The 27,182-nt window shown below is 44.0% G+C and overlaps 1 protein-coding gene across 5 annotated transcripts in view; it reads right to left on the reverse strand.

Moving 5' to 3' along the window:
- Positions 1 to 27,182, reverse strand: part of FAM193A (family with sequence similarity 193 member A) — a 306,086-nt gene that overhangs the window by 12,697 nt on the left and 266,207 nt on the right. For all 5 annotated transcript variants that reach the window (XM_069203630.1, XM_069203636.1, XM_069203652.1 and 2 more), the window contains one exon: positions 1,370 to 1,451. In XM_069203630.1, the coding sequence (XP_069059731.1) occupies positions 1,370 to 1,451 (82 nt within the window). The remainder of the gene's footprint in view (positions 1 to 1,369; positions 1,452 to 27,182) is intronic.

A 27,182-nucleotide genomic window follows, 5' to 3' on the forward strand; every position in this document is an offset into this window, starting at 1 on the left:
TGACTTGATATTCACCATTTTCCTCTGAAGAGTCAGAATTTCAAGGGACTGCATCAAGAAACGTGAGACGTGGCTGTTTTAAATCACAAGGGATTCACAGCCTGATGATGGGGAATAATTCAAAAAAGTGCATCTATAAAGATCCAATGGAGGAGAACTACTTTGATTAAGGAGTTGAATGAAGGGTCTGAGAATAGTCACCCGCAAACAGGATACCCAGCCTGGAGAATTTCTGGTGGGCTTTGGTGGAGTGCCAATTTAGGCTGGTGAAATAAAAAATAAGAAGACTTCCATTTGAAGCTCTGCGGCAAATCCAGTTGTGATTCAGGCATTCTGGAATATGGGGATTGGTAGTTTCACAAGCTGTTGTGGTTTCCGGACTCATTTGTAGCATTAAATGCCATCTGCGTAAGTGCAATAGCTAATAATGTGTCTGGACTAGTGGTACCATGTACTATTCATTACACACTTCCTGCACCCATAATATAGGACTGAAGTAGCCTCTTTTTCTGTTTAGATTCCAAGTCATATAAACACAGCCATAACGATGACACAACCCAAGCATTCACTGTGCTACAAACTTTAAGCGCCCTCTAAATGTCTTCAAAGATCCTGTATGGAGTGCCTCAGAAATTCTCCCCAATACCCCAAGGGTCAAAGTGAAATTTTTTTTAGGGCGCAATGATACTTTTTGGACTTGAAGGAAGTTGCAGACTAAAGAATCGATGGATTAAAATGCCCTACAGGTAAACAACTAGAACAGTTCCATTCTATTTATTTGCAAAGAGAAACCCATCCCAAATGCCTTGGCCGTAGAACAGTTTATAGGGCTGTCTTTTTCTTTTTAGAGTAAACACAGACTAAGTGTCATCAGTAAGTCTAGACAACGCTCACATATTCAAGTTAACCTCATCCAATTATATCATCATCCACTTAAACAATCTCCACATACTGCCACTAAATGGATTGGTTTAATTTGCACACCTACTACATAAAGCAAAGACATCCATCACTAAATTTGCTTTCCTAAATCCAACAACAATAAATTACTCCTTCGCCAACAGCCCTCCTCCTACAAATTATACCCATCAACTGCCAAAGTGTGCTGGGCTCTTAAAACTGAACCCTTCAAACAGCATTTCATTCTTATAAGTTTTAACTTCTATTCAGACTATTAGATCTTTCAGAGCTGCAAAATTTAATCATGCACTTGCATCTTCAATATTTAAATGTTTTCCTGTATTCTGTCAATTAAAAAATTACTACCCCTTCCTTCCACATTAAATGCCTTCTATAATTTATATGCCACTTAAGGGATATTTGCACTGTGGCAAACTATTAAATAGAAGATAAAAGCAGTTACAATTACCTTTTAAAATATTCCACTTCTCGTTCAGTCTCATCCATCTCCACGCTGTCTAGGTCAATATCTTTGGGAAGAAACACGTCATCTGCAAGATGAAAAAAGCCCGTTATTTTCTTCGATTTCCCTATCGTCAGGTCGTAGTCAAGTATACACAAACTTAAAACTTTAACACATTCCCAACATGATTCAACTTCTCCAGTAATTTGCAACAATCAGATACAGTTTAGAAAGACAGAGAAAGGTAAACATGTTCCTGAAAAGAAATTAGAATGCAGAAATACTAAATCAGTATGACAGGTCCTCTGTGCAGTTCACATATGAATTCACATTTTTACATCAAGCAACATAATTATATGTACGCAGAAAATAGATAAGAAGTAGCCAATGCTGTATTAATGGCAAATGGGAATAATGACCCAATCACTGATGCTGAAAATGGTTGTTTAGCTACGGTATCACATTTAACATATTTTAATACTTCTGTGCTAGAAAGTGGACCCTCAATGACACTCCATGACACTAGAAACGTATTTTGCAAATATTGTGTTGTCTAAAAGGCTACAGTGTGTTCTGATGTGCCATAAACAACATTATTATATTTTGGCACAAGGAGAAAACTTGTAATGAATAGCAGACAGACCGCGGAGGTGAGTCGCCTCTGTACACTCATACGGTGGTCGTCCAGAATTTCCCACTACATGGTGTGTAGGAAGCTGGCCTGGTGTGTGGTGGGGCAGTGTCTCGAAGCCAGGCTCTCTAGAGGCAGCTGTGGATGAGCAGCCAACGTTTATCTAGGAGGCATGCAAAGCTCATGCAATACCACTGCAGCCACACAGCACTTACACACATGAAAGAAACCACACAGTGTTGCAAAAATAAAGGTACTTTATTTTAGTGACAATACTAAAATTACTAAAAAGGTAATAATCCCTTAGGAGATAAGTAACCACACTCAATATATACACGCATAGAAAAGGTTAGAAAACAGTGCAAATGTATATAACCAATAGTGACCCTGGGGGAGCCCAAACCATATACTATAAAAATGGAATGCCAACACTTGACCCCCACCTAGGTAAACGGAATGTGTAGAGGGGAGCTGGGAGTACTAGGAAACCACAGAGGTAAATAACAGTACACCCAGCGACCAGGAAAGCAGGAGTAAAAGACTGTAATTTCCCTAAACCACCCAGAGGAAGAAAAAGAAAAGACACCCAGACAAGACTGCAAGAAACCAGCAGCGGATTCCTGAAGACAGAAGACTTGTGGGGGGAGAGGACCACATCCAAGAGTCACAGCGGAGTCCAGGAGGAGTAGGAGCTACCACCCACCCAGTTGTACTTGCAGGAGTTGGTCAACAGTGAGGAATAACAGGTCAGCACTGCAGCCCTGGAGCCGGAGAAGAGTTCCTGATTGATGCAGAAGATGTCCCACGCTGGAGAGAAGATTGCAGACGAGTGTAGGTGCAGGAATTCCACCAACAAGCCTTGGCAAAGGCAAACTCGCGGTTAGTGAGAAATTTGTGCTGCCGGGGACTAACAAGGTCCAGGATGACTCACCTCAGGAGGGGGAGTCACATGGTACCCACAGCGTTGCAGAGTCTCCACAGGAGCAGAGGCAGCACCCACAGAGTCCCACAGGACAGGGGACACAGGAGTCACAGAAGGAGCACTACAAAAGAGGATCCCACACCGCCGAACCACGCAGAAGGCTGTGCATTGCAGTAAGGATTGCTAGAGATCCCTTGGAGGAGATGCCAACAAGCCTTGGCAGCTGCAAAAGACGCAGTGCACAAGGGTACTGTCCTGCGTAGGAAGGCGAAGGCAAAGGCTTACCTCCACCAAAGTTGGACAGCTGGCAGAGAGGACCAAGAGGACTACTCAGGACCACCACCCGTGATGCAGGATCTACGCAGCTCAAGATGAGGGGAGATCCACACAGCCAGTTGTTGCTTACTGTAGGTGACTGCAGTTGTAGGGGAGTGGCTCCTTCACTCCAAGGGAGTTTCCTTCTCCTTGTGCAGGCTGAAGAGTTGCAGTCTTCTAAGGATACACGGCCAGGAAAATGTTGCTAAGTTGGCAGGATTTGTGGAAACAATGTTGCAGAAGAGTCTTCTTCACTGATAGCAGCGTTGTCTGTTTCTGGGGGGTCCAGTCGCAGTTCCAGTGACCAGACGTCAAAGTGGAGGTTGCAGAGGAATCCTGCTTGAGTCTTGAAAACCGATTCTGAGGACCCCCACCCAAGAGAGACCTTAAATAGCCCTGAAAGGGAGTCTGGTCACGTAACCACCTATCAGGAGGGGGCTCTGACGTCACCTGCCTGGACTGGCAACTCAGATGCTCTCAGGGTTCCCTGCCAACCTTGGAAACAAGATGGCAGAACCCAGGGACCCTCTGGAGGAGCTCTTAGCACCACCACCCCCCTTCCGGGATGGTTATGGATAGGGGAGTGGTCACTCCCCTTTCCACTGTCCAGTTTCACGCCAGAGCAGGGACTAGGGGTCCCTGAATCTGTGTGGACTGGTTTATGCACAGAGGGCACCAAATGTGCCCTTCAAAGCATACCAGTGGCTTGGGGAGGCTACCCCTCCGAAGCTGTCACACCTATTTCCAAAGGGAGATGGTGTTATCTCCCTCTCCCAAAGGAAATCCTTTGTTCTGCCTTCCTGGGCTTGATCTGATCAAGAAGCAGGAGGGCAGAAACCCGTCTGACGTGTGGCAGGAGCTTGGGCTGCCTGGAAAACCCTGTAAGACTGGTGGTATCAATGCTGCGGGTCCTCTAAGGAGCCCCCAGGGTGCACAGAATCATACTTCCAATACTTGCAACAGTATTGGGGTACGATTCCGACATGTTTGATACCAAACATGCCCAGGTTCAGAGTTACCATTATGTAGCTGAACATAGGTAGTGACCTATATCCAGTACATGCGTAAAATGGCATCCCAGCACCCTCAAAGTCCAGGAAAATCAATCTGGAGTTTGTTGGGGGGGGCACCTCTGCTAGTGCAGGGGTGTCCTCACACACAGGTACCTGCACCCTGCCCTCTGGGCTAAGAGAGCCTACCATAGGGGTGACTTACAGTGACCTGTAGTGAAAACGAGTGCATGCACCTGTTTCACGCAGACTACAACAGCAGGCCTTCAGAATCCTTTGCATGGGCTCCCTATGGGTGGCAGAATAACTGCTGCAGCCCAAAGGGATCCCCTGGAACTCCAATTCCCTGGGTACCTAGGTACAATATATTAGTGACTTACACTGGGGACCAGTATTCCAATTGTGGGAAGAAAAAGGTACAGTTTACAGGAGAGAGCATAACTACTGGGGTCCTGGTTAGCAGGATCCCAGTAGACAGTCAAACACACTGACAAAAGGCAGAAAATGGGGGTAACTATGCCAAGAAATGGGGTACTTTCCTACATGGTGGTGCTGTGCTCACTTCGCTTGGCAGTATTGCTTTTTCCATACCAGAGATGGACTCAAGCACTCTGGTTTCAAACCACAACTGAGCCAATAAAAAACTGACAGTGGATATACGTCAGGCCATTCCTGAGCAGTACACTGTACGAACTACAGCAATATGGGCCCCGTTTAGTGCTGCAGTCAATTAGGAAGTAATCAAATGGTAAGCTAGTTTTTGATAGGTTGGCAGTCCAAAAGCTACATAGCCAAGAGTATGAACCTGGAGGAAGTTACTAATACAGGAGTCAGCTTGTACCCTATAACTGATGTCAATGGTACATGTCAATGGTGCAGCTCAGTCACAAGCATCAACTCAGAAAACCTTTCATAGCATCATGAGATAGGCTGAAGGAAGAAACGAGAAAAGTAAAAGAACAAAAGCAGGTTAGAGTTCCCTTTGAAGACCATCACTATGCTTAGGAGGTAGAGGACATCACAAGACAACATAGTATCAGCAAAGGATTTATGCCACTATTATGATGGCAACACTGCTCGTGAACAAAGCAATCACTGTTCCATAGTCACCCTGGAACTGTCATTTTGATATAAACCTGTCTCATACAAGTTGTTTTATTGAGATGAACTGAGGCTTGGGACCATGTGGTATCCGTGCCTCAATTTCCTTTCAACTGTTCACTTTCTATTAATGTTTGTACCAGTCGTGTAATTTAAAAAAATAAAAACTTGATCTAATCTTCATGCCTTAGAACGTGCCAACCTGGGGAGTGATCTGCTTATTTAAGTATAGTATGCACGTACCAAGCAGAGACTTATAAAAGTACAGTTTCACTTCTGGGCCCTGCAGTAGTGTGTTAACTGGACACACATGCACCCACACACCCAAACTGTCTAAGATCCAATGCATTGATTTAATTCACACACCACCTTAACTCAGCGTTCTTGATGCGCTTTGCACAAGCATAACATTGTTAACAAACCCTTTTTAAATTAGTCAATAATAAATTTCATACTAGTACTTATCTGTATGTAATTCTTATGTGAAACACAAAATAAAATGTCAACTAATGTAATCTGATGATGGCTAAAGGGTCCTCTGAGGGCGTACCACTAGCAATATATCTGCACTTTATTTGCTTAATGCGCACAACATCTGCCCCACGTATGGTGAGCAGCTCAAGCCATGTATTTTCACCTGCAAGTACTTGCTACCAGGTGTCTTAAGTCTAATTAGGTCAATATACACAAAACGACTACGATACTCAGAATGTCATGGAGCGAGGTGGTCTCCCTAACCCCTAGCAACTTCCTCCACCCTAGAGACATCTAGTATACAATAATTCATACACTGAATCTTTTCAGAATGGAACACGTCCACTATGCCTCTGCTAAATCACAAACGTCACCCTCTCTCCTTAGCCCCAATTGTTCTATATGTGATGTGCTAACAGACATGAATAAATACCTGCATACCCTAGCCAGGCACCAGCAGAGCTAGAGGCCGGGAGAACACTCCACATGCAATGAAGTGGTTGCAGATGCATAAGCACATCCCGCCAGAATTAATTTGTCATCCTGTCCTGGAAATTGCTCACCATGGCCACCTGGGCATGCCTTCTTAGAAAACAAATTCTTCAAAATATTCTTCTGATCACTTGGTATGTTTTCGGAGGCAGAGAGATTTGTGATACTATGTGAAGTGTGCAAATCCTCTCACAAAAATTCAGACTAACCTTGCTTTTGTGGCTAATTCTGCAGCCAACATGTGCATGGTAAAAGTTGGCTTTAGATGAAGTGGTTTCTTCCAAAATCTTTCTTGGGAACATGTGCTTAGCCTCTGTGCTCACTGGTCACACCTCTAAGTGTCTGAACTCAATTTAGTGACAGTAGTGAACTTCCTTGTGGTATTATTTATCAAACAAGGATTTGCTGAAACCATCATTGTGGACAACGGAGTGCAATATGTATCTGTGGCAACAGAGGAGATTCTTAAACAGATCAAATAGTGACCCACAGCGCAATGACACATTGAGAAATTTACCTCATTACGGGTAATCTTATATCTACACCCTGTGAGAGAAGGGATGTGGGCATACAGGATCACTCCACATTTAATTACAGGGGTTAGTTGTTTGAAGAGCTTTAATGTAGCATACCAAATATGTCCCTGGTGACTAAAGAAGATGCTAATCCAGTTGTATGAAGTTCCCATGCCTGTTCTAAATGCGAGTGATGTCAAAATGAGGGGACTCCTCGCCACATGGATAAGGTCAAGTGGGTGTTCTCTAGTTACTTGATCAGACATGCCTTATATGGAGGTCACTGCATCTGCCCGAGTCCCAATATTTATATATATATATATATATATATATATATATATATATGGAAAATGTCACTTACCCAGTGTACATCTGTTTGTGGCATGAGACGCTGCAGATTCACATGCTGTGCATTATCCTGCCATCTAGTGTTGGGCTCGGAGTGTTATAAGTTGTTTTTCTTCGAAGAAGTCTTCTCGAGTCACGAGACCGGGGGACTCCTCCCTTTCGGCTCCATTGCGCATGGGCGTCGACTCCATCTTAGATTGTTTTCCCCGCAGAGGGTGAGGTAGGAGTTGTGTATATAGTAAAGGTGCCCATGCAATGGAGTAAGTATGTATGTACATAATGTGTATAATAATAGTATATATTTACAAATTTCATTCAACTTATAACGGCTACAGGCTCCCGGGGAGGCGGGAGGGTGCATGTGAATCTGCAGCGTCTCATGCCACAAACAGATGTACACTGGGTAAGTGAAATTTTCCGTTCGATGGCATGTGTAGCTGCAGATACACATGCTGTGCATAGACTAGTAAGCAGTAATCTCCCCAAAAGCGGTGGCTTAGCCTGTAGGAGTTGAAGTTGTTTGAAATAATGTTCGTAATACAGCCTGTCCTACTGTGGCTTGTTGTGCTGTTAACACATCTACACAGTAATGTTTTGTGAAAGTATGAGGCGTAGACCATGTGGCTGCCTTACACATTTCTGTCATAGGTATATTCCCTAAAAAAGCCATTTTGGCGCCTTTTTTCCTAGTGGAATGCGCCTTTGGTGCCCCTTTTTGCTTTAATATAGCAGGTTTGAATACATTTCACTATCCATCTAGCAATGCCTTGCTTGGATATAGGATTCCCTGCATGAGGTTTTTGGAAGGCTACAAATAATTGTTTTGCGAAACTGTTTTGTTCTGTCAATGTAATACATTAGTGCTCTTTTGATGTCTAACATATGTAAGGCTCTTTCTGCTACTGAGTCTGGTTGATTTAAAAAGACTGGGAATTCCACTGTTTGGTGTAGGTGGAATGGTGTTATAATGTTTGGTAAGAATTTTGGATTTGTACGGCAAACCACTTTATGTTTATGTATTTGTATAAAGGGTTCTTATCCCGAATGGTAACACCTTCAATTGGTAATGCACTCCCTGTATTACAGACCTTCAGTATTTCCTGTGAGAAGGATGTATGGGTATATGGAAATATGCATCATTTAGATCTAACGTTGACATGTAGTCCTGTTTTTTGAGCAAGGGAATGACGTCTTGAAGTGTTACCACGTGGAAGTGATCTGATTTGATGTAGAGATTCAGAGTTCTGAGGTCTAATATGGGTCTCAACGTTTTGTCTTTCTTTGGAATTAGGAAGTGAGTAGACACCTGCACCTTTTTGATGTTCCGGCACTAGTTCTATTGCTTGTTTTTGTAACAATGCTTGAACTTCTAGCTGCTCTTGGGGGCCCATCTGGTGGGAAATTTATGAATTCTATGCAATAACCATGTTGGATAATGGCTAGGACCCATGCGTCCGTAGTTATGTTTGCCCAGCTGTGGTAGTATGCGGTAAGTCTCCCCCCCACTGGTGTTGAGTGGTGGGGGTTTGTGACATTGAAGTCACGGTTTGGCTTGAGGGGTTTTTGGGCTTTGGAATTTCCCCCTTGCTTTTGGGAATTGTCCACCCCTGTATGATCCTCGAAAACCACCTCTTTGGTACTGGCCCTGATATGTGGGTCTGGCTTGTGAGGTGGAAGGCTCTGTGGTTTGGGTACGAAACCCCTCTCTAAATTGTGGCCTTCTAAAAGTGCCTCTGTTTTGTGGGGAGTAGAGCGCACCCATGGCTTTGGCCGTGTCCGTGTCCTTTTTGAGCTTTTCGATTGCTGTATCCACCTTCGTCCCAAACAATTGTTATTGGTTGAACGGCATATTTAACACAGCTTGCTGGATTTCCGGTTTAAAACCTGAGCTCTGTAACCATGCGTGCCTGCGAATGGTTACCGCAGTGTTCACTGTCTGTGCTGCTGTGTCTGCCGAGTCCACTGCAGACCTTATTTGGTTGTTGGAAATCGCTTGTCCTTCCTCAACAACCTGTTGGGCACGCTTTTGGTGTTCCTTGGGCAAGTGCTATATTGTATGTTGCATCTCGTCCCAGTGTGCCCTGTCGTAGCAAGCCAGTAGAGCCTGCGAATTGGCAATCCGCCATTGATTGGCTGCCTGTGTTGCCACTCGCTTGCCTGCAGCATCGAACTTCCGACTTTCCTTGTCGGGCGGTGGTGCGTCTCCTGACGATTGGGAGTTTGCCCTTTTCCTGGCTGCTCCCACGACCACCGAATCTGGTGTCAGTTGCTGTGTTATAAACACAGGGTCCGTTGGGGGAGGTTTATATTTCTTCTCCACCCTAGGCGTGATGGCTCTGCCTTTCACTGGGTCCTGGAACACCTGTTTGGCGTGCTTTAGCATGCCTAGGAGCATTGGCAAACTTTGGTAAGAGCTGTGAGTGGATGCCAAGGCGTTAAATAAGAAGTTGTCTTCTATCGGCTTCGCATGCATGGCTACATTATGGAAAGTAGCTGCCCTTGATAACACCTGCATATATGCAGTGCTGTCCTCTGGTGGTGACGGCCTTGCCGGGTAGCAATCGGGACTGTTGTCTGAGACCGGTGCATCATATAAGTCCCATGCATCCGGGTCATCTTGTGTCATCCCAGTGTGAATTGGCGACTGCATTGGGGGTGTTGCTACCGGGGACAGATGTGGTGAGTGCAGTGGTGAAGGCTGTGGTGAAAACCTTGGTGGTGTTTTGTCTCTTGCCACTTTTGCTTTTGGCTGCATTTCCGCCTCCTGGAATGCTAGCTCTCTTTTTATTTTTATTGGTGGAAGAGTTTGAATTTTACCAGTCTCTTTCTGGATGTGCAGCCTTATTTGAGTATGGTCTCGCTCTCCCATACCTAATTCCTGCTCAAATCTGTGCCCTTGCATTTGGCTGGAAAGTCCGTGCTCTTTTGTGTAGGAGCCTGTTTTCGGCTCTGAGGCTGCATGTTTCGACACCAAAGGTTTCAGTACGCTCTTTTTCGGCTCCGACGAAACCTTTTTAACTTTGGGGGTGTCGAACTCTCGGCGCCGAGTTGTTTCAGAGCCGGTATCTCAACCGGAGTCGGATGTCTTCGGCTCTTGGGAGGCCTTTTTCGGTGCCGATGTTTGGTCACTGTGTTTTCGGGTTAAGCCATGGCCTGTTGGCGGTGGCATCCCCTTGGCCTTTATAATTTTGGAGTGAGTCTTGGCCGGGGCAGATTTACTCACAGTTTTTGGCTGCGCCTTCGGCTGCTCAGTTTTGGAGTCGTCCGAGTCCGATTCGTGAATGGAGAATCTCTCCTCTTCCTCGACGTCGATCTGTTCGGCCGGTGTCGACGCCATCTGAAGTCTTCTGGCTCATCGATCGCGTAGGGTCTTCTTCGATCGAAATGCCCAGCAGGCCTCGCAAGTATCCTCCCTGTGTTCTGGTGATAGACACAGATTACAGACCAAGTGTTGGTCTGTATAAGGATACTTTGCGTGGCAATTCGGGCAGAAGCGGAAGGGGGTCCGGTCCATGAGTTTCGACGATGGACGCGGTCGGGCCGACCAGGCCCCACTGAAGAGTGGAAGCCCCAAAGGGCCCCTGGAGCGCTTCTTCTTTCGGTGTCGATGTACTAACACTAGACCGGTACCGAGTGCGAACAATACCGTCAAATTTTCCGATAAATAGCTAACTTTCCCGATTCTAAATACGGAGCGAAGAGGAACACGTCCGAACCCGATGGCGGAAAGAAAACAATCTAAGATGGAGTCGACGCCCATTCGCAATGGAGCCGAAAGGGAGGAGTCCCTCGGTCTTGTGACTCGAAAAGACTTCTTCGAAGAAAAATAACTTGTAACACTCTGAGCCCAACACTAGATGGCAGGATAATGCACAGCATGTGTATCTGCAGCTACACATGCCATCGAATATATATATATATATATATATATATATATATATATGGTACTATATAAACTATTTCTGCCATTACAACTTAGGGCAAAAAAGCATTCAGCGACAACATGGTAGAAATGTTAAAGAGATAACTACAATTTTGTTTGTACTCAATGTTCACATTTGAAAATCTATAAAGAGGACATGGAACTAAACACACTTGGGCCATTAATACTAATTTGATATAATTTAAAAGAAAAAAAACCATGAACCAGATATAAATTGGTTGACTTAATACATTACATGTGAGCCTTTTTCCAAACATAGCTGAAATCATATGAAAAGCAAAGAAATTCTGATATACAACTTAGACATCTATCCTCAATTCCATGGCCTGTAGGATAAACAGAACAGATGTAATTTCATAGTTATCTAAAATTGTAGAGCTTGATGTTTCTTGCTAATTACCCAAACAGACTACTATGAAAAAACTGCCCGGAGACATTGGACATCTATTGAGGATGATTCATCTGTAGGCGGGCATGTGAGAAACTGCAGCAAAACAAAACATACGCTTTAAATTAAATTCTGCATGACCTAATTCCAGTGTTAAAACATCGATCTTAGCAAACACATGGAACTGCAATGCTTTCAGAGATTTTCATTTTAATTTTCTAAATTCACAGATGTAGCCTAAAATGAGAGCTGCACAACAATAACTGGCAATAGGTATAACGGTTGCTGGTAGGCTTCAAAGAGATGGTATAGAGCAGTGTTGTCCAACCTTTTTATCGCTGCGGACCGGTAAATGTTTGATAATTTTTCCGTGGCCCGCTTGTCCCATTGTGTGACAAGCGGGCCACGGAAAAATGATCAAACTTTTACCGCCCGCCACAGTGGGGCGGCCCGGTGCCGATTGATCCACGGACCGGCACCGGTCCGCGGCCCGGGGGTTGGGGAACACTGGTATAGAGTAACCACTATAACAAAGGTTACAGCTCGGCTGACCCAAAGCACTTGTAAATCATACTCCTGGATACCTGAACTGCTTGACAACCTTGAGCCTAGAGTCACCCATATATCCGGTAAATAGTCAGTTTATTACAAAGGTTCATGACCCAAGTTTTAGCAGTGTTGATCATGAAACATGCAAGGCCATAATAGGATGCTAATACACTTATCTGCCCGGGAAGTCTTACTGCAGTTTGTTTAATCAGTACAAGAGAATCTGTATGAACTGAAATGCCTAAAAGATGACCATTCATTTGAAAGAAAAAGACCTTGCTTTTTAGAAAGTTGGAGCAAAATAATACAAACAGAAACGTTAAAGAAAGGATCCAGCCTTACTTAAGGCTAGTCCACGTCATGACATTATCTGACATTGTCCTCTTGTTGTCCAACTGAACTCCATTCTATTGAAAATAATTCAAGGCCTCGATCAAATGTAAAAGCAACTATGGTAAACACATACTGTAGGAAAGTGCCCATTTTTTACATGGTCGCCCCCACTTTTTGCCTGGTACATAATGCAATTTTTTACTGAAAGTGCACTGGGTTCCTGCTAAACAGGTCCCCAGTGTCAGATCTCTTTCCCTAGAACTGCAATTGTTCACCAATTAGCAATACCTTTGGTCCCCCGTAGGGCCCTAGTAGATGGTTCCTCTGGTACCAACAGCACTGTTAGCAAACAGGGTTCCCAAGGGCTGCAGAATGTATTGTGCCACCCTCGGGGAGCCCTCACCTAGCACAACAGCCATGGCAGGTGCAGCTAAAAGGGAAAACATGACATTGCACAGAGCCTGTGTGCCCAGTCCCCTAACACTATGTGCAATATATGTGAGCCACCTCTACAGCAGGCCTTACAGCCTAAGGCAGGGTACATTATATTACATGTGGAAGCATGTATATGCAGGAGCAGATATGCCCCTGCTATGTTTTTGTTGATTCTTAGACACAGCGAGTGAACAGGGAAGTCATTTTAAGTACATGTGCTGGACAGTGGTCAATACGAGTTCCCCAGCTAAATGATGGCTTCACTGAAAATAAGTATGTTTGGTATCAAACATCTCATAATATTAAACACTCACTGATGCCAGTGATGGATTTATTAATACATGCACCCAGAGTGCACCTTAGAGGTGCGCCCTGAAAACCTACCAACTACCAGTGTTTATACTGACTAGTTTAGCCAGCATGCCACCACCAGACATGATTCTAAGCCACTAGGATGGGAGCCTTTGCTCTCGGGAGATCAGAAACAAAGCCTGCTGTGGGAGAGGTGTTTACACCCCCCCCCACCCAAGAGGATGACCTGCAAACCTGCATTCCAAGACAGGGGGCTTCAAAGAACCCCACTGCCCTTGGTATGCAGATCTGGCTTCAAAGAAGAGATGCCGGACCCACCCTGCCCAATTTGGCACATGGTCAGGCGGGAAATTTGGTATTCAGAGAGAACTGTCCATCCCACCCATAAGGTAAGCTGCTTGATGTGGACGCCACATTTGGAAATCTGCCATCTTGGTGTAGGCAGAAGTAGGAACTCTAGGACAGTGTCATGCCCACTTCCCACAGAAAGTGGTAATACAGAAGGCATAGTGACCCCGGGGGTAAGTAGCCCATTGGATACTACCCCACATCCCCCTAAACTCCCCTTAATTAAATATTTAGGAGAGACATTGGTGCCAGGAAACAAGATTCCTGCTGACCATCCACAGATCACCTATAAAAAAAAATCTCACTGGGTTATTATTTAGCAAGACGTTACATGGGACCACAAAACAAGGATGGCTCAAAATGGTTAAAACAGAAACAACTGAGATTTTGGAAATGCCTCAAATGTAAGCCTTATTCATTTGTTAAAAATATGATCGTTCAAATTACATGATGGGAAGGTGATGAAAATTAAAGAATGGATAAGCTGTGAGACCTCCGATGTGATTTATGTCTTGGAGTGTGGTTGCCGTAAGAAATATGTAGACAGCACACTTAACAAATTGAGATTACGTATTTTACAGCATCTCAAAGCCATTAGCAAAAAAGAGACAACCTATTCAATGGCCGAGCACATTTGGGAACAGCACGATGGTGACAATCGGAATTAAGATATTATGGCCTCCAGCATATTAACTAAGGCTCGAGAGGAGGTGATTGAGAGTTATTGTTACGAAGATCAGAATCTAAGTGGTTCATCCTGATGGGGACTGAGATACCAAGGGGACTTAATGCCTATATGAAATTACATGTGCACTTATGTTATGGGTAAAGACAATGCTCATGTATGTTATAAGAAGGATTCCAGGCTCGATATTATATGAAATCTATATAATGCAGATAGTGGGATTAAACTGAATTGGATAGCATTTTGCCTGAAAACTTTCCAACTATTCTCTAGGGGCAATACAGTCTTTTTGATCTCACTTACCCCTGTATTTCTATTACTGTAGGTAGGATTAAGCACTGGCACTTTTTCTATATCTAGGTTTTTGCAGTTAGTTGAATTAGATGTAATCAGACAGGAATCCCGCCTGCAAATCTCCAATTATATTTTGAAGGCAACATACTGGTTTGGATCATAAATAACCCCCTACCTTTATGCACTGTAGATGGGACTAAGCACTGGCACTATACTTAATTTCTAAAGCTCCTTTATTCTCACTGGGAATTTTCCCAAGATACACCGGTAGTACATTTACACAGCAACAGTTGTCTAGGCAACCTAATGTCATAGTAGCATTGACGTCTTAATATAGGTGCCTCTTGGATGGATGCATGGAATCTTGTGATACTTCTGGTAAAAAAATGTTGATCCCTTGTAAACCTTTGATCATCTGGGGGCAATTTTTAATCTTGGACTATGGAGATTCCCTTTTTGCACTTTAGATCAGAACAAGCATTGGTACCCTTTTTCCATATCTAGGCTTTTTTTGCCACTGGGAAGTTTATAAAAAAACATCTGGGGTATACTGGTAGTAATTATCATTTGTTAGAGGATATAGGTGCAGTTTCACATTTACCTCAAGTAGTATATTCTAAGTTTCCAAAAGGAACTAACAGCACTGACACTTTTACGGTGGTTATTTATGTTGTACTTGGCACTTAAAGTAAAACAATGGGTGCCAAATGTGTTATGCATACATATTTGGCTTGGAGTGACTTGGACAATTAGAAATATACTAATGAGGGAAGGAAAATGTGATTGCAATCTGAGAATTGTTGTTGTAGTGAACCATTGGGTCATCAGGAAGAATACTGTATTACAATGAATTAGGTACTTTACCAATGATTAGTCTATCTTGTGGTCTTATGAATGATGCCAATAGGTATAATAAGATATGAGGAAGTAATGTGTCATACATGCACACTTGACTATGAATGGTTATGGATAACTACAAATGCATACATGAGAGAAGGGACAAAGTATTTGTAACATGACATTTAAAGGCATTGTTGCTGCTGTAGCAAACTAATTGGGTCATCGTAGGGAATGCTGCTGAAAACATTTTCACATGGAAATGTGTTCAATTTATATACATCTATGTTTTTCTGTGTAAGATTATATATAAAAAAATGGCAGCCATTAGGAATCTCAATGAGTAAAAGGTTAGCGGTCTAGTATCAGCTATTTTTTAATTGGTGGTGAGATGAAGTCCACTGTTTACTACATACTCTACAATTGTTAAACTTTATGGCCAGTTGAAGGCTCTGGCCAAAATGCATCACCACTTTTTCTTGCACCATATGGCTATAGTTTAGAATAAAATTATAAGAATTGCAAACTTGGTGGTGCTGTCTGCTCTTACTGCGACCTCCACCTGCCCCCCCCTCCCCATGGCATGTGTAGCTGCAGATACACATGCTATGCATATTGTGCCATCTAGTGTTGGGCTCGGAGTGTTACAAGTTGTTTTTCTTCGAAGAAGTATTTTCGAGTCACAGGATCGAGTGACTCCTCCTTTTCGGCTCCACTGCGCATGGGCATAGACTCCATGTTAGATTGTTTTCTTTCCGCCATTGGGTTCGGACGTGTTTTTCGCTCCGATAGTTCGAGTCGGAAAAGTTCTATAACTCCTTAATTCTTGTCGGTATTGTTTCGATCGCGTAACATCTCTCGTCGACACTTCCATACCGTCGGATCAAACATCTTAACTCGCCCTTTGGGGCGCTCGTGCCCAAAACGGGCGAGGTCGGGCCCACCGCGTGGAAGCCTCATGGACCGGATCCCATTCTGCTTTTGTCCTTGGTGCCACGCCAAATTCCCATATACAGACCAACATCTCCTCTGTAATCTCTATCTCTCTCCCCAGACCATTGAGAGGAAAATTGTGAAGCCTGCAGATCCTTCCGTTCAAAGAAAACTCTCCGAGACAGAAGAGCACGAAGACTGGTGATGGCGTCAAAGAGCACAGAACGTCTCGACGTCGAGGAAGAGGAGATAGAGCACACAGCATTCTCCGTCCGGGGGTCCGACTCCGAGCAGCAGTCAGAGGAGGACAGACCGGTCACGGCAGGACAGCCTGTGATTTCACCTGCCCCTGTCCCAGCCAAGCCCAAACATAAGGCCTTGGGAACGCCACTGCCGGAAGGCCATGGCTCGACCCGCAAGAAGACCCTTGGTGACCAAGCAACAACTTTGGCACCGAAAAAGGCCACGCTACTGAAGCCTTTGGATTTGAGCCGAAGCACTGGCTCTGAAGCAAGCAGAAATCGAACGCTCGAGTCGAAACCGCGAAAATCACTTTCAGAGCAGAGGCCAACATCCACTCCCAGCCTTTCGATCCCCAAAAAAACCATCTTCGGAACCGAAAAGGCCAGTTTATGCAGAGGAGCATGGACTTTCCAAAGTACTTAAAGAAAGCCATAAATTTTCAGAGGAACAAACACAAATGGAGGACATTGATGAAAGCAAGCCAGAATTCACATTCACAAGGACACTGGCAAGATCATAACTGCACCTCCTCTGAAGCCTAAGATGAAGCTGGCCTTTCCGAACAACTGGACACTGCTCAGCCACCAGCTAAAGTGCCAAGGCCTAAACAAAAATCTCCACCTCCACAATGGTCTCCTCCTCATTCTCCTCACCTGCTTGTCTCTCCACCTACTACTCCCACGCCTGTACAATCTCCTGCACATTCTTTCGATTCACAAGACAATGTGGATCCACGGGATCTCTATGATCCAGATCCCACACCTGTACAGGCCAGACTGCTATCCTTCCAAACCATCACCACCAGACGATAGCACCGGATATAATCAGGTTCTGGCTAGGGCGGCATCCTACCACAATGTCGCCATGCACACCAAGCCTTTAAAGGATGATTTTCTCTTCAACACATTATCCTCTACGCACACTACCTACCAGTCCCTTCCCATGCTTCCAGGCATGTTAAAGCATGCACACCAGATATTTCTAAAGCCAGGATAATTACTCCCAGAGTGGAGAAAAAGTATAAACCACCTCCCTCTGATCTGGCATTCATTAAACAACAACTGCTGCCTGATTCTGTAGTTGACAGCGCAGCCAGAAAGAGAGCCAACTCCCAGTCATCTGGTGAGGTACCACCACCAGACAAGGAGAGCACAAAATTTGATGCTGCTGGCAAAAGGGTAGCAGCGCAGGCAGTCAACCAATGGAGGATAGCCAACTCCCAAGCACTATTGGCTAGGTATGATAGGGCCCATTGGGACGAGATGAAGGATATCATACAACATCTCCCCAAAGACCAACAAAAAAGGGCACAACAAATAGTCGAGGAATGGCAGGCTACTACTAATAACCAGATTAGATCAGCCCTAGATTCAGCAGACAGAGCAGCTAGAACAATTAATACTGCTGTTACTATACGGAGACACGCATTGCTTTGGTCTTCAGGGTTTAAGCCTGAAATTCAACAGGCAGTTCTTAACATGCCGTTCAATCAAAAACAGCTTTTTGGCCCTGAAGTAGATACGGCTATTGAGAAAATGAACAAAGATTCAGACACCGCTAAAGCCATGGGTGCTTTGTATACGACACAATACAGGGGATACTTTCGGAAACCCCAATACAGAGGTGATTTTAGAGCACAAGCACCTGAGGCATCCACTTCACAATCAAAGCCAACCTACCAACCTCAATACCAACGAGGTGGGTTTAAAGGTAATTACAGAGGCCAATTCTCCAGAGGTAGGGGAAAATATCAGCCAACAAAACAAGCCTCACAGCCAAAACAGTGACTTGCTCCATCTCTTCCCATCTCACACCTCACCTGTGGGGGGGAAGACTTCAAAGGTTTCACAACAATTGGCTACCCATTACAACCAACAACTGGGTATTATCCACAATGGTTATTGCATAGAATTAACACAAATTCCCCCAAAAATACCTCCAAAACCACACAATCTCTCCTCCCAATATATCTCAATGTTGCAAGAAGAAGTGAAATCGCTATTACTCAAACAAGCCTTAGAGCTTGTGCCACAACATCAGATAGGAACAGCGGTTTACTCACTGTACTTCCTCAACCCCAAAAAAGACGGCACCTTAAGACCAATATTAGATCTCAGAACTCTCAGTCTTTACATCCGGTCAGAACACTTTCACATGTTAACACTACAGGATGTGGTCCCACTGCTACAGCAGCAAGATTTCATGGCAACATTAGACCTCAAGGATGCGTATTTTCACATACCCATCCATCCAGCGCACTGAAAATCTCAGGTTTGTAATTCAAGGAACATTACCAGTTCAAAGTGTTAATCTTCGGGCTAACAACAGCCCCCAGAGTTTTTACAAAATGTTTGGCAATGGTAGCCGCCTACCTCTTCACAACACATTTATGTCTTCCCATATCTCGACGATTGGCTAATAAAGTCCACCAGTCATACACAGTGCCAAAACAGTGCCTCACACAGCAATGGTCCCAGGCACAGGGTCAACTCCAAGATGTAGTGTTGATAAACCGCCAAACATGCATATCACTTCAGTGGTGGAATTCCACAAATCTAAACAAAGGGCGGCCTTTTCAAGACCCTGTGCCTGACACCATACTTACAACAGATGCATCAATGATTGGATGGGGGGCACACCTCAAAAATCACAACATTCAAGGACAATAGGACACCAAACACAAACAATTTCACATAAATCACCTAGAATTGCTAGCCGTATTCCTAGCACTCAAAGCTTTCCAGCCTCTTCTCACTCACAAGAACGTCCTTATCAAAACAGATAACATGACAATGTATTACCTTAACAAACAAGGAGGGACCCATTCATCTCAACTGTCCCTCCTAACCCAAATGATTTGGCATTGGGCAATCCACAACAACATTCAACTAGTAGCACAATACATTCAAGGGATACACAACCAATTGGCAGACTTTCTCAGCTGAGATCATCAACAAACACACAAGTGGGAAATTCATCCCCAAGTGCTTCAGACATACTTTCACCACTGGGGAACGCCAGACATAGACCTATTCACCACCAGCGAAAACGCAAAATGCCAAAACTTTGCATGCATGTACTCACATCCTCTATCCAAGGGCAATGCTCTATCGATGAATTGCTTACGCTTTTCCCCCTCTCCCACTCATTCCATTTCTAGTCCACAAACTGCGTCAAAACAAACTCAAACTCATACTTATTGCACCAACGTGGGCACATCAACCCTGGTACACAACGCTGTTAGATCTCTCAGTGGTACCACATATCAAACTCCCCAACAGACCAGATCTGTTAACCCAAAAACAAACAACTGATCAGGCATCCAGTTCCCAAAATGCTCAATCTAGAGATTTGGCGCCTGAAGTCATAGAGTTTGGATATCTACAACTACCAACTGAATGTATGGAAGTAATTAAATAGGCAAGAAAGCCCACTACCAGGCAGTGTTATGCAAACAAATGGAAAAGGTTTGTATATTCCTGTCAATCTAAACAAATTGCCCCTCTTTCAGCATCAATACAAGACGTTGCAAGTTATTTGCTTCATTTACAAAAAGCAAATCTAGCCTTCTCGTCCATTAAAATACACCTCACTGCAATCTCTGCGTATTTGCAAAATATACAACACAGCTCTTTATTTAGAGTCCCTGTTATCAAAGCCTTCATTGAAGGATTAAAATGCATTATTTTACCTAGAACACCTCCAGTGCCTTCGTGGAATCTTAACATAGTATTCACACGACTCATGGGTCCACCATTTGAACCTATGCATTCATGTCAAATTCAATACCTAACATGGAAAGTTGCCTTCCTAGTTGCAATCACCTCACTAAGAAGAGTTCGTGAAATACAAGCTTTCACTAATCAAGAACCATTCATACAAGTACACAAACAAAGTGTACTTCGAACAAACCCAAAATTTCTCCCAAAGGTTATGTCACCGTTTCGTATCAATCAAACAGCGGAACTACCAGTTTTCTTCCCACAGCCAGACTCTGTAACAGAAAGAGCCCTGCATACATTAGGCATTATAAGAGCACTATTGTATTACATAGATAGAACTACATCATTTAGGAAAACTAAGCAATTATTTGTGGCGTTACAAAAAAACACATACTGGTAACCCTATCTCAAGGCAAGGGCTAGCTAGATGGATAGTAAAATGCATCCAAATGTGTTACCTAAAAACCAGCTATTAGTTACACCTAAGGCACACTCCACCCGCAAAAAAGGAGCTACAATGGCTTTCTTAGGAAACATACCAATGGCTGAAATCTGTAAAGCAGCCACTTGGTCAACACCGCATACATTTACCAAGCATTATTGTGTAGATGTGTTAGCAACACAACAGGCCACTGTAGGTAGACTGTACTAAAAACACTATTTCAAACAACTTCAACTCCTACAGGCTGACCACCGCTTATGGGAGGTAAAACTGCTTTGTAGTCTAATATATCTATATCTATATCTCTATATATATATATATATATATATTCCATTTGCATGGACATCTCTTTTCTTTATACTCTATCACTCCTACCTTACCCTCTGCAGGAAAACAATCTAACATGGAGTCGATGCTCATGCACAATGGAGCCGAAAAGGAGGAGTCACTCGATCCCGTGACTCGAAAAGACTTTTTTCAAGCGGAAGGATCTGCAGGCCTCGCAAGTATCCTCTCAGTGGTCTGGAGATAGACACAGGTTACAGACTAGATGTTGGTCCGTGTAAGGATACTTGGCGTGGCACCAAGGACAGAATCTAAACAAGGTTAGGTCCATGAGGCTTTGACAAGACTTTTGGTCGGGCCAACCAGGCCCAAGTTGGGCCAGTAGAGATCTGTGTCCGCCGGTACCGAGGTGTCGATGATAGATGGTACTCGACCGAAAACAATACCGACAAATTTAGAGAGTTTGTAATACTTTTCCGACTCGAACAACTGGAGTGAAAAGAAACACGTCCGAACCTGATGGCGGAAAGAAAACAATCTAAGATGGAGTTGATGCCCATGCGCAATGGAGCCGAAAAGGAGGAGTCACTCGGTCCTGTGACTTGAAAAGACTTCTTAGAAGAAAAATAACTTGTAACAGTCCAAGCCCAACAATAGATGGCAGGAGCTGTGCATAGCATGTGTATCTGCAGCTACACATGCCATCGAACATATGTATATATTCAAGATTTAACAGATGTGGAGTTAAGAATATGAGCACAACTATACTTACTTATATATACTTATCTTCAATGACGATGTAGTTGTTGATATTCTGGATATAATATTTTGGCAGGGCGATATTTAAAACTCAATACTGTGTTCGAGCACTAACTGCCCCACCAGCACTATCAGGAAAACCTTTATCAATATAAATTGCTTCTACATGACTGATAAAATAACAGCCATGGCAGGAGGTTCCCAATGGCACAAAGGAAATACCAACACCTATAAATCTCCCAAAGAAACCATGACCTATCATTCAAAGAGCAGCTTTATGAAGAGAGACAGGTGGTCATATTGCACGTCCCACAGGCTGTCACAGCATGCGTTTGTAAGCATGTCACCCTGCCAGTGCCACTTTAAGGGTCCAGAGATGTGTAGTGCTGCCTTGCTGAACGTGATTAGACCCTCTAAATTAAACACTGTGCTGGACTGCTCTTCAAGGAGCTACTTATGGTGTACTGCTGAGCTACCAGTAGCTTCAGAGCTATGAGGTGTAGATTCCAGTCTAACAGGATTCCTGCACTTGCAGTTTTCTTTGGCCAGATGCTTAATTATTGTAAGAGGAAATGTCAAGTATTCCTCCTTTTCTGATATTCACACAAGAGGTTTGTCTCTTGTATGCAGCATATGTCAGATGTTAGATTTCAGACTACTACGAATTTGCTTAACCTTTTTTACATGGTTATTCAGAGTCCTTACAGTAAAGGAGACTACCTTCAGAGTTGTTACGTTTCATGTTACCTAGTGACATGTTAGACAATTAACAAACTTGCAGGCTTAAGGGACTCTGAGATAAGTCTTTCCTCTGCTTTAACTCTGGCTGAGTGGGAGATTGAACATTTTAACTCTAGTTGAACAAGTTACTTACCTTAGGTAACGCATTATCTGGTAGAGAGAGGATCTAGACACAGATTCCTTACTATAGACTTTTCCACAGGCGTTAGCCTGGACCCAGAAATGTTTTCCATTGTACATCTGTGCGTCAGTAGAGGGTGTCGTGCAACTCTATCAACATTGTCAACGTCTAGAGTCCATATAACTCCCTCTCTGACATGCTGTCAGTTTCTTCTGTGACTATTTTCCACACTCAAAACGCAGAGCCAACATGGAAACTCCCTACTGAAACAGTGTGCTTTGAACAAGACACCTTGTGTCAAATAATCACCGAATTCTTAATTCTTGGTGTTGATTTCCCTAATTAAATTTTTTGAGACAAAAGAGGAACTCAGTTGATAGAGCGGTGAGGATGGGAGGGTTGTTAAGGAATCTGCAGCTAGATCTGGTCTCTACCAGATAATGTGTTATCGAAGCTAAGTAACTTGTTCATCTGATAGACATCTAGGCCCAGATTCCTTACTTTAGAATCACAAAACAAAGCATAGCAACCCTGAGGAGGCACTGTGAACTAAGACCATCAAAAGTCTTAGTATCACAAGAGAGAACAAAAGACCAAGAACAAGAGAGAAAAAAAAGACCAGACAAACATAATTAAGGAGAGTAATAATATACGCTACAACATTAAAACCTGTGGAAGTACCCACAGGTAAATAAAACCGTAGAACAAGATAGTATGGAAATAAGCTTATCCATGTTACTATATCAATTGTGTGTCAGAAGCGATTTAACAACATTGACAGTCTTCTATCCAGAAGAAAACTGGTCTAGTACAGGAAAAATAGTCTGTGCACTCGTAATAATACCCATGAAGAAGAACATCCTTGTTCGTAAAAGAACTGTGTAAAAAACCTTAGTAATGAAAAGTTATAAAAACGTTAAGAACATGGATGTAGCATTACCCATTATTGATATCATTAAAATGATGTTCTTAGAACTAAACCGGTCTGGAGTGATGCAAAAAGACAATCATTCATAAGAATGTAGGTGAGCCATAATATATTTCACGACTAAAGACTCTTGGGAGGAATCACTGATAAGGAGTCAAACAATGAAAAACATGGAAAAAATAAAATCCATGTTAATATGACCAATCCGTGTTAGAGGTGAACTAACAGAACTGAATATTAGACTACCTGCTCCCTTAACGGGGTAAGAACCCATGCACAAACACTCTGTCAATATTGTAATGTCATTATAAAGACCAAGAAAACATTGCTAAGAAACGGTACCCATGACGGTTGGGTAGTATTACCAAATGAGGTAGTGAACGAAAATCTATTTGTTCTTATATGTAGACTGAAACTGCATGTTCAACACTGTTGGAACACAGAACAGCTTAACATGCCATTGAGTATAACCTCCCTTGGAAATAGGTGTTTCAAGGCTGGGGAGAGGTAGCCTCCCCACGCCACAGGCTTGCTTTGAAGGGCACATTTGGTGCCCTCCTTGCATAATCTGGTTTGCACCAGTCCAGGGACCTCTGGTCCCTGCTCTGGCACAAAACCACACAAACGAAAGGGGAGTGACCACTCTCCTGTCCATCACCACCCCAGGGGTGGTGCCTAGAGCTCCTCCAAGTGGCCACTTGATTCTGCCATCTTGGAAAAAAATGTGCAGAGGCCTCTGAGAGCATATGGTTGGTCAGGACAGGTGACTGACTTCAGTGACCTCTTCTGATAGGTGGTCACTCTGCAGAGTGACTAAGCCCTCTGTTAGGGCTATTTAGGGACTCTCTTGCGGGTGGGTCCCCAGATTTGGCGTGCAAGACTCCAGCAGGACTCCTCTGCATCGACCTCTTCTGCTCCTGGCCACCGGAACCGCTGCTGGACTGCACAGGCACCAAACAAGCCTACAACTCCTCAGACGACTTCGCTTTGCAACAAAGTTTTATCTGGCTCCTTACAGCAATTGCAACATTTTCACGGCTGTGCATCCTCTGGGGTCTGCAAGACTTCAACTGCACCAAAGAAGCACAAAGGAATCTCCCTTGGAGTGAGGGAGTCACTCCCCTGCATCCGCAAGCACCTAGCAACAACGTCCTGCTGCTGGGATCTTCTCTCCACAGGAAACGTGTGGATCCTCCAACACAGGTTGTGGTTCAGAGTGGTCCTATTGGTCCGCTCTACCCTCTGTCCAACTTAGGAGACAGTGAGCCCTTGGCTCTCCTTGTAAGACAGTACCCCAGTGCACCGCAACTCTTGCAGCAACCAAGGCTTGTTGACTCCTGCTCCAAAGGAATCTTTAGCCTCCAAGGCCTCCAGCACTTCATCCTTCAAAAGACAGTCTCTCCTCTGCTGCTTAAGAGACGTGGGACTCCTCTCCATGTGTCCTGACTGGGCCTCACTGCAACTTACTGCTGCCAGTGGGTTGCCTGTGGGGGGTGTGACTGCTTCTAATGGCTCTACCGACTGCTGAGGGTCAGCCCGGAATCCCCTCCTAGGGTTAAGTCCCCTGAACCTTGCTGGTCCTCTTCTCTGCAAATCCTCTTCTGCTCAGATTTGCCAAGGCTTGTTGGTGGTCGTCTTGACCACTGACCATCTGCGACCAGTGTGGGACTTCATTTGCACGACTCCAAGGACCTCTCTGCAGCTCCTGTGCTCCACAGCTGATCTTAATCTTCCCTCGTCAACCCGGCTCTTCATCCATAGTAGGGTGGGTATTGGCTCCTGCCCCACCTGGACACTCCAGCATGGACAGGACTCTGTCCCCTTCTTTCGCAGGTTCTTTTCACCCAGAATCCATCATTGGGTTCCACTGGACAGATCCTGGTCTTGCCATCTTCTTTTTCCAAGTCCCCTTGTTAGTTTTTGGGAAGACCAGGTAACTCACCTCTGCTCTCCTGGTCGCTGGAGGTCACCTAGGTACTCACCTTTTGGGGTCCCGAGTTTTCCCAGCTCCCTTCTAACTATTTCACATCCTTGGGTGAGGGACCTAACTTCGCATGCCACTATTTTAATATATGGTTTGGCCCCCCTATAGGGCCCTAGCTATTTTCTGCTATTTCTTGCCAATGCTTGTTGCTTTTCTATGCTAATTCCTAATACTTACAGTGTATTGACCTACAATTGGGACACAAGAGAGTGAAACGCTTGGATTAGTTGTGGATTTGGGTAGGCCAATGCTGACTGAGTGTTCAGAATTGCTCCTAGATAAGGTTGAATTTGTGCTGGCTGAAGGTGAGATTTCTGATAATTTATTGTGAACCCCAATTTGTGTAGGTTATCTATTGTGTATTGTGTGTGCTGTTGACAGTTTCAAATGGTGCTGGCTTTTACTAACCAGTCGTCCAGATAAGGTAAGACATGTATGTACTGTCTTCTGAGATATGCCGAACTACTGCTAGACATTTTGTGAATACCCTTGGCGCTGTCGTTACTCCAAAGGGTAGTACTTTGAATTGGTAGTGCTTGCCTGCTATCACAAACCTTAAATACTTGTGGTGTGCTGTATGTATAGGAATGTGGAAGTAAGCGTCTTTTCAATCTAATGCCCTCATGTAGTCTTGTTTTTGTAACAAGGGAATAACATCCTGTAGAGTGACCATGTGGAAATGCTCTGACAGGCTATATTGATTTAGAGGTCTGAGATCAAGAACTGGTCTAAGAATGCCATCCTTTTTTTGTATGAGGAAGTATAGAGAATATACCCCGTCCCTTGCTGACTGATGGGAGCCATTTCTATTGCACCTTTGAGTAGAAGAGATTCTACCTCTTGTTTTAACAGAGCAATGTGTTTGAGAGAAAGCCTGTCTGAACTAGGTGGAATGTTTGGTGGAGTGTAGATAAGTTCTAGGCAATAACCATTGTGGATAGTTGCCAGTACTCATTGATCTGTTGTAATTTGTTGTCAGTGAGGATGGAAATATTGCAGTCTTCCTCCCACAGAAGATGGGTGCTGTTTGGGGATGCAGGAAAAGTCACTGCTTTGATGAGGTGGAGGCACCTCTTGCAGCAGGGGATTTACCTCTGGATCTGAAAGTGTGTAATTTATAAGAACTCCTGAAAGATCCCCTGGGATAATATTGTTGCCCCTGTTTTTGTTGGGACAGAGGCCTATGACGTTTGTGGCTTAAACCCTCCTCTAAATTGAGGTTTCAGAAATAAGCTCCGAAAAGGTCATGTATTAAAGGGCTCTCATGGCCTATGCGGTCTCAGAGTCCTTTGTAGGGGCGAGCGCAAAGCGCTCTGTCCCCTGTAGTAATCTCTCTTTGGGCTTCCAACCACGCCCATGTCACGTCAGTCACTTTCATTGGTTTGTGGGCTTGCCTTTTAAAATCTGCTTGCTTTCATTTGTGGAAGGCAAGCATACATCATGCCTTTTCCGGTGTTTAGCCCACTTACACAGAACCTGTAAACTACTGAAAACATACGAGGCTCGATGTTTTCAGCATGGGCTCCGGACTACTTTATCTGTTAATTTTCTACGCAGCGCGATCGCGCTGGAGTTTACATAGTGCGGTCGTGCTCGGTTTTTCAGTTTTCAATTTCAGCACGGTTGCGCTGCATTTTACATAGTTCAATCGCGCTGCATTTTACATAGTGCGATCGCGCTGCATTTTTTTTCTTTTAATTTGTGTGGCAAGAAAAGTCCGGTTAGGAGT

Source organism: Pleurodeles waltl, chromosome 1_2 (assembly GCF_031143425.1).
Source record: "Pleurodeles waltl isolate 20211129_DDA chromosome 1_2, aPleWal1.hap1.20221129, whole genome shotgun sequence".
NCBI classification, from domain to species: domain Eukaryota; kingdom Metazoa; phylum Chordata; class Amphibia; order Caudata; family Salamandridae; genus Pleurodeles; species Pleurodeles waltl.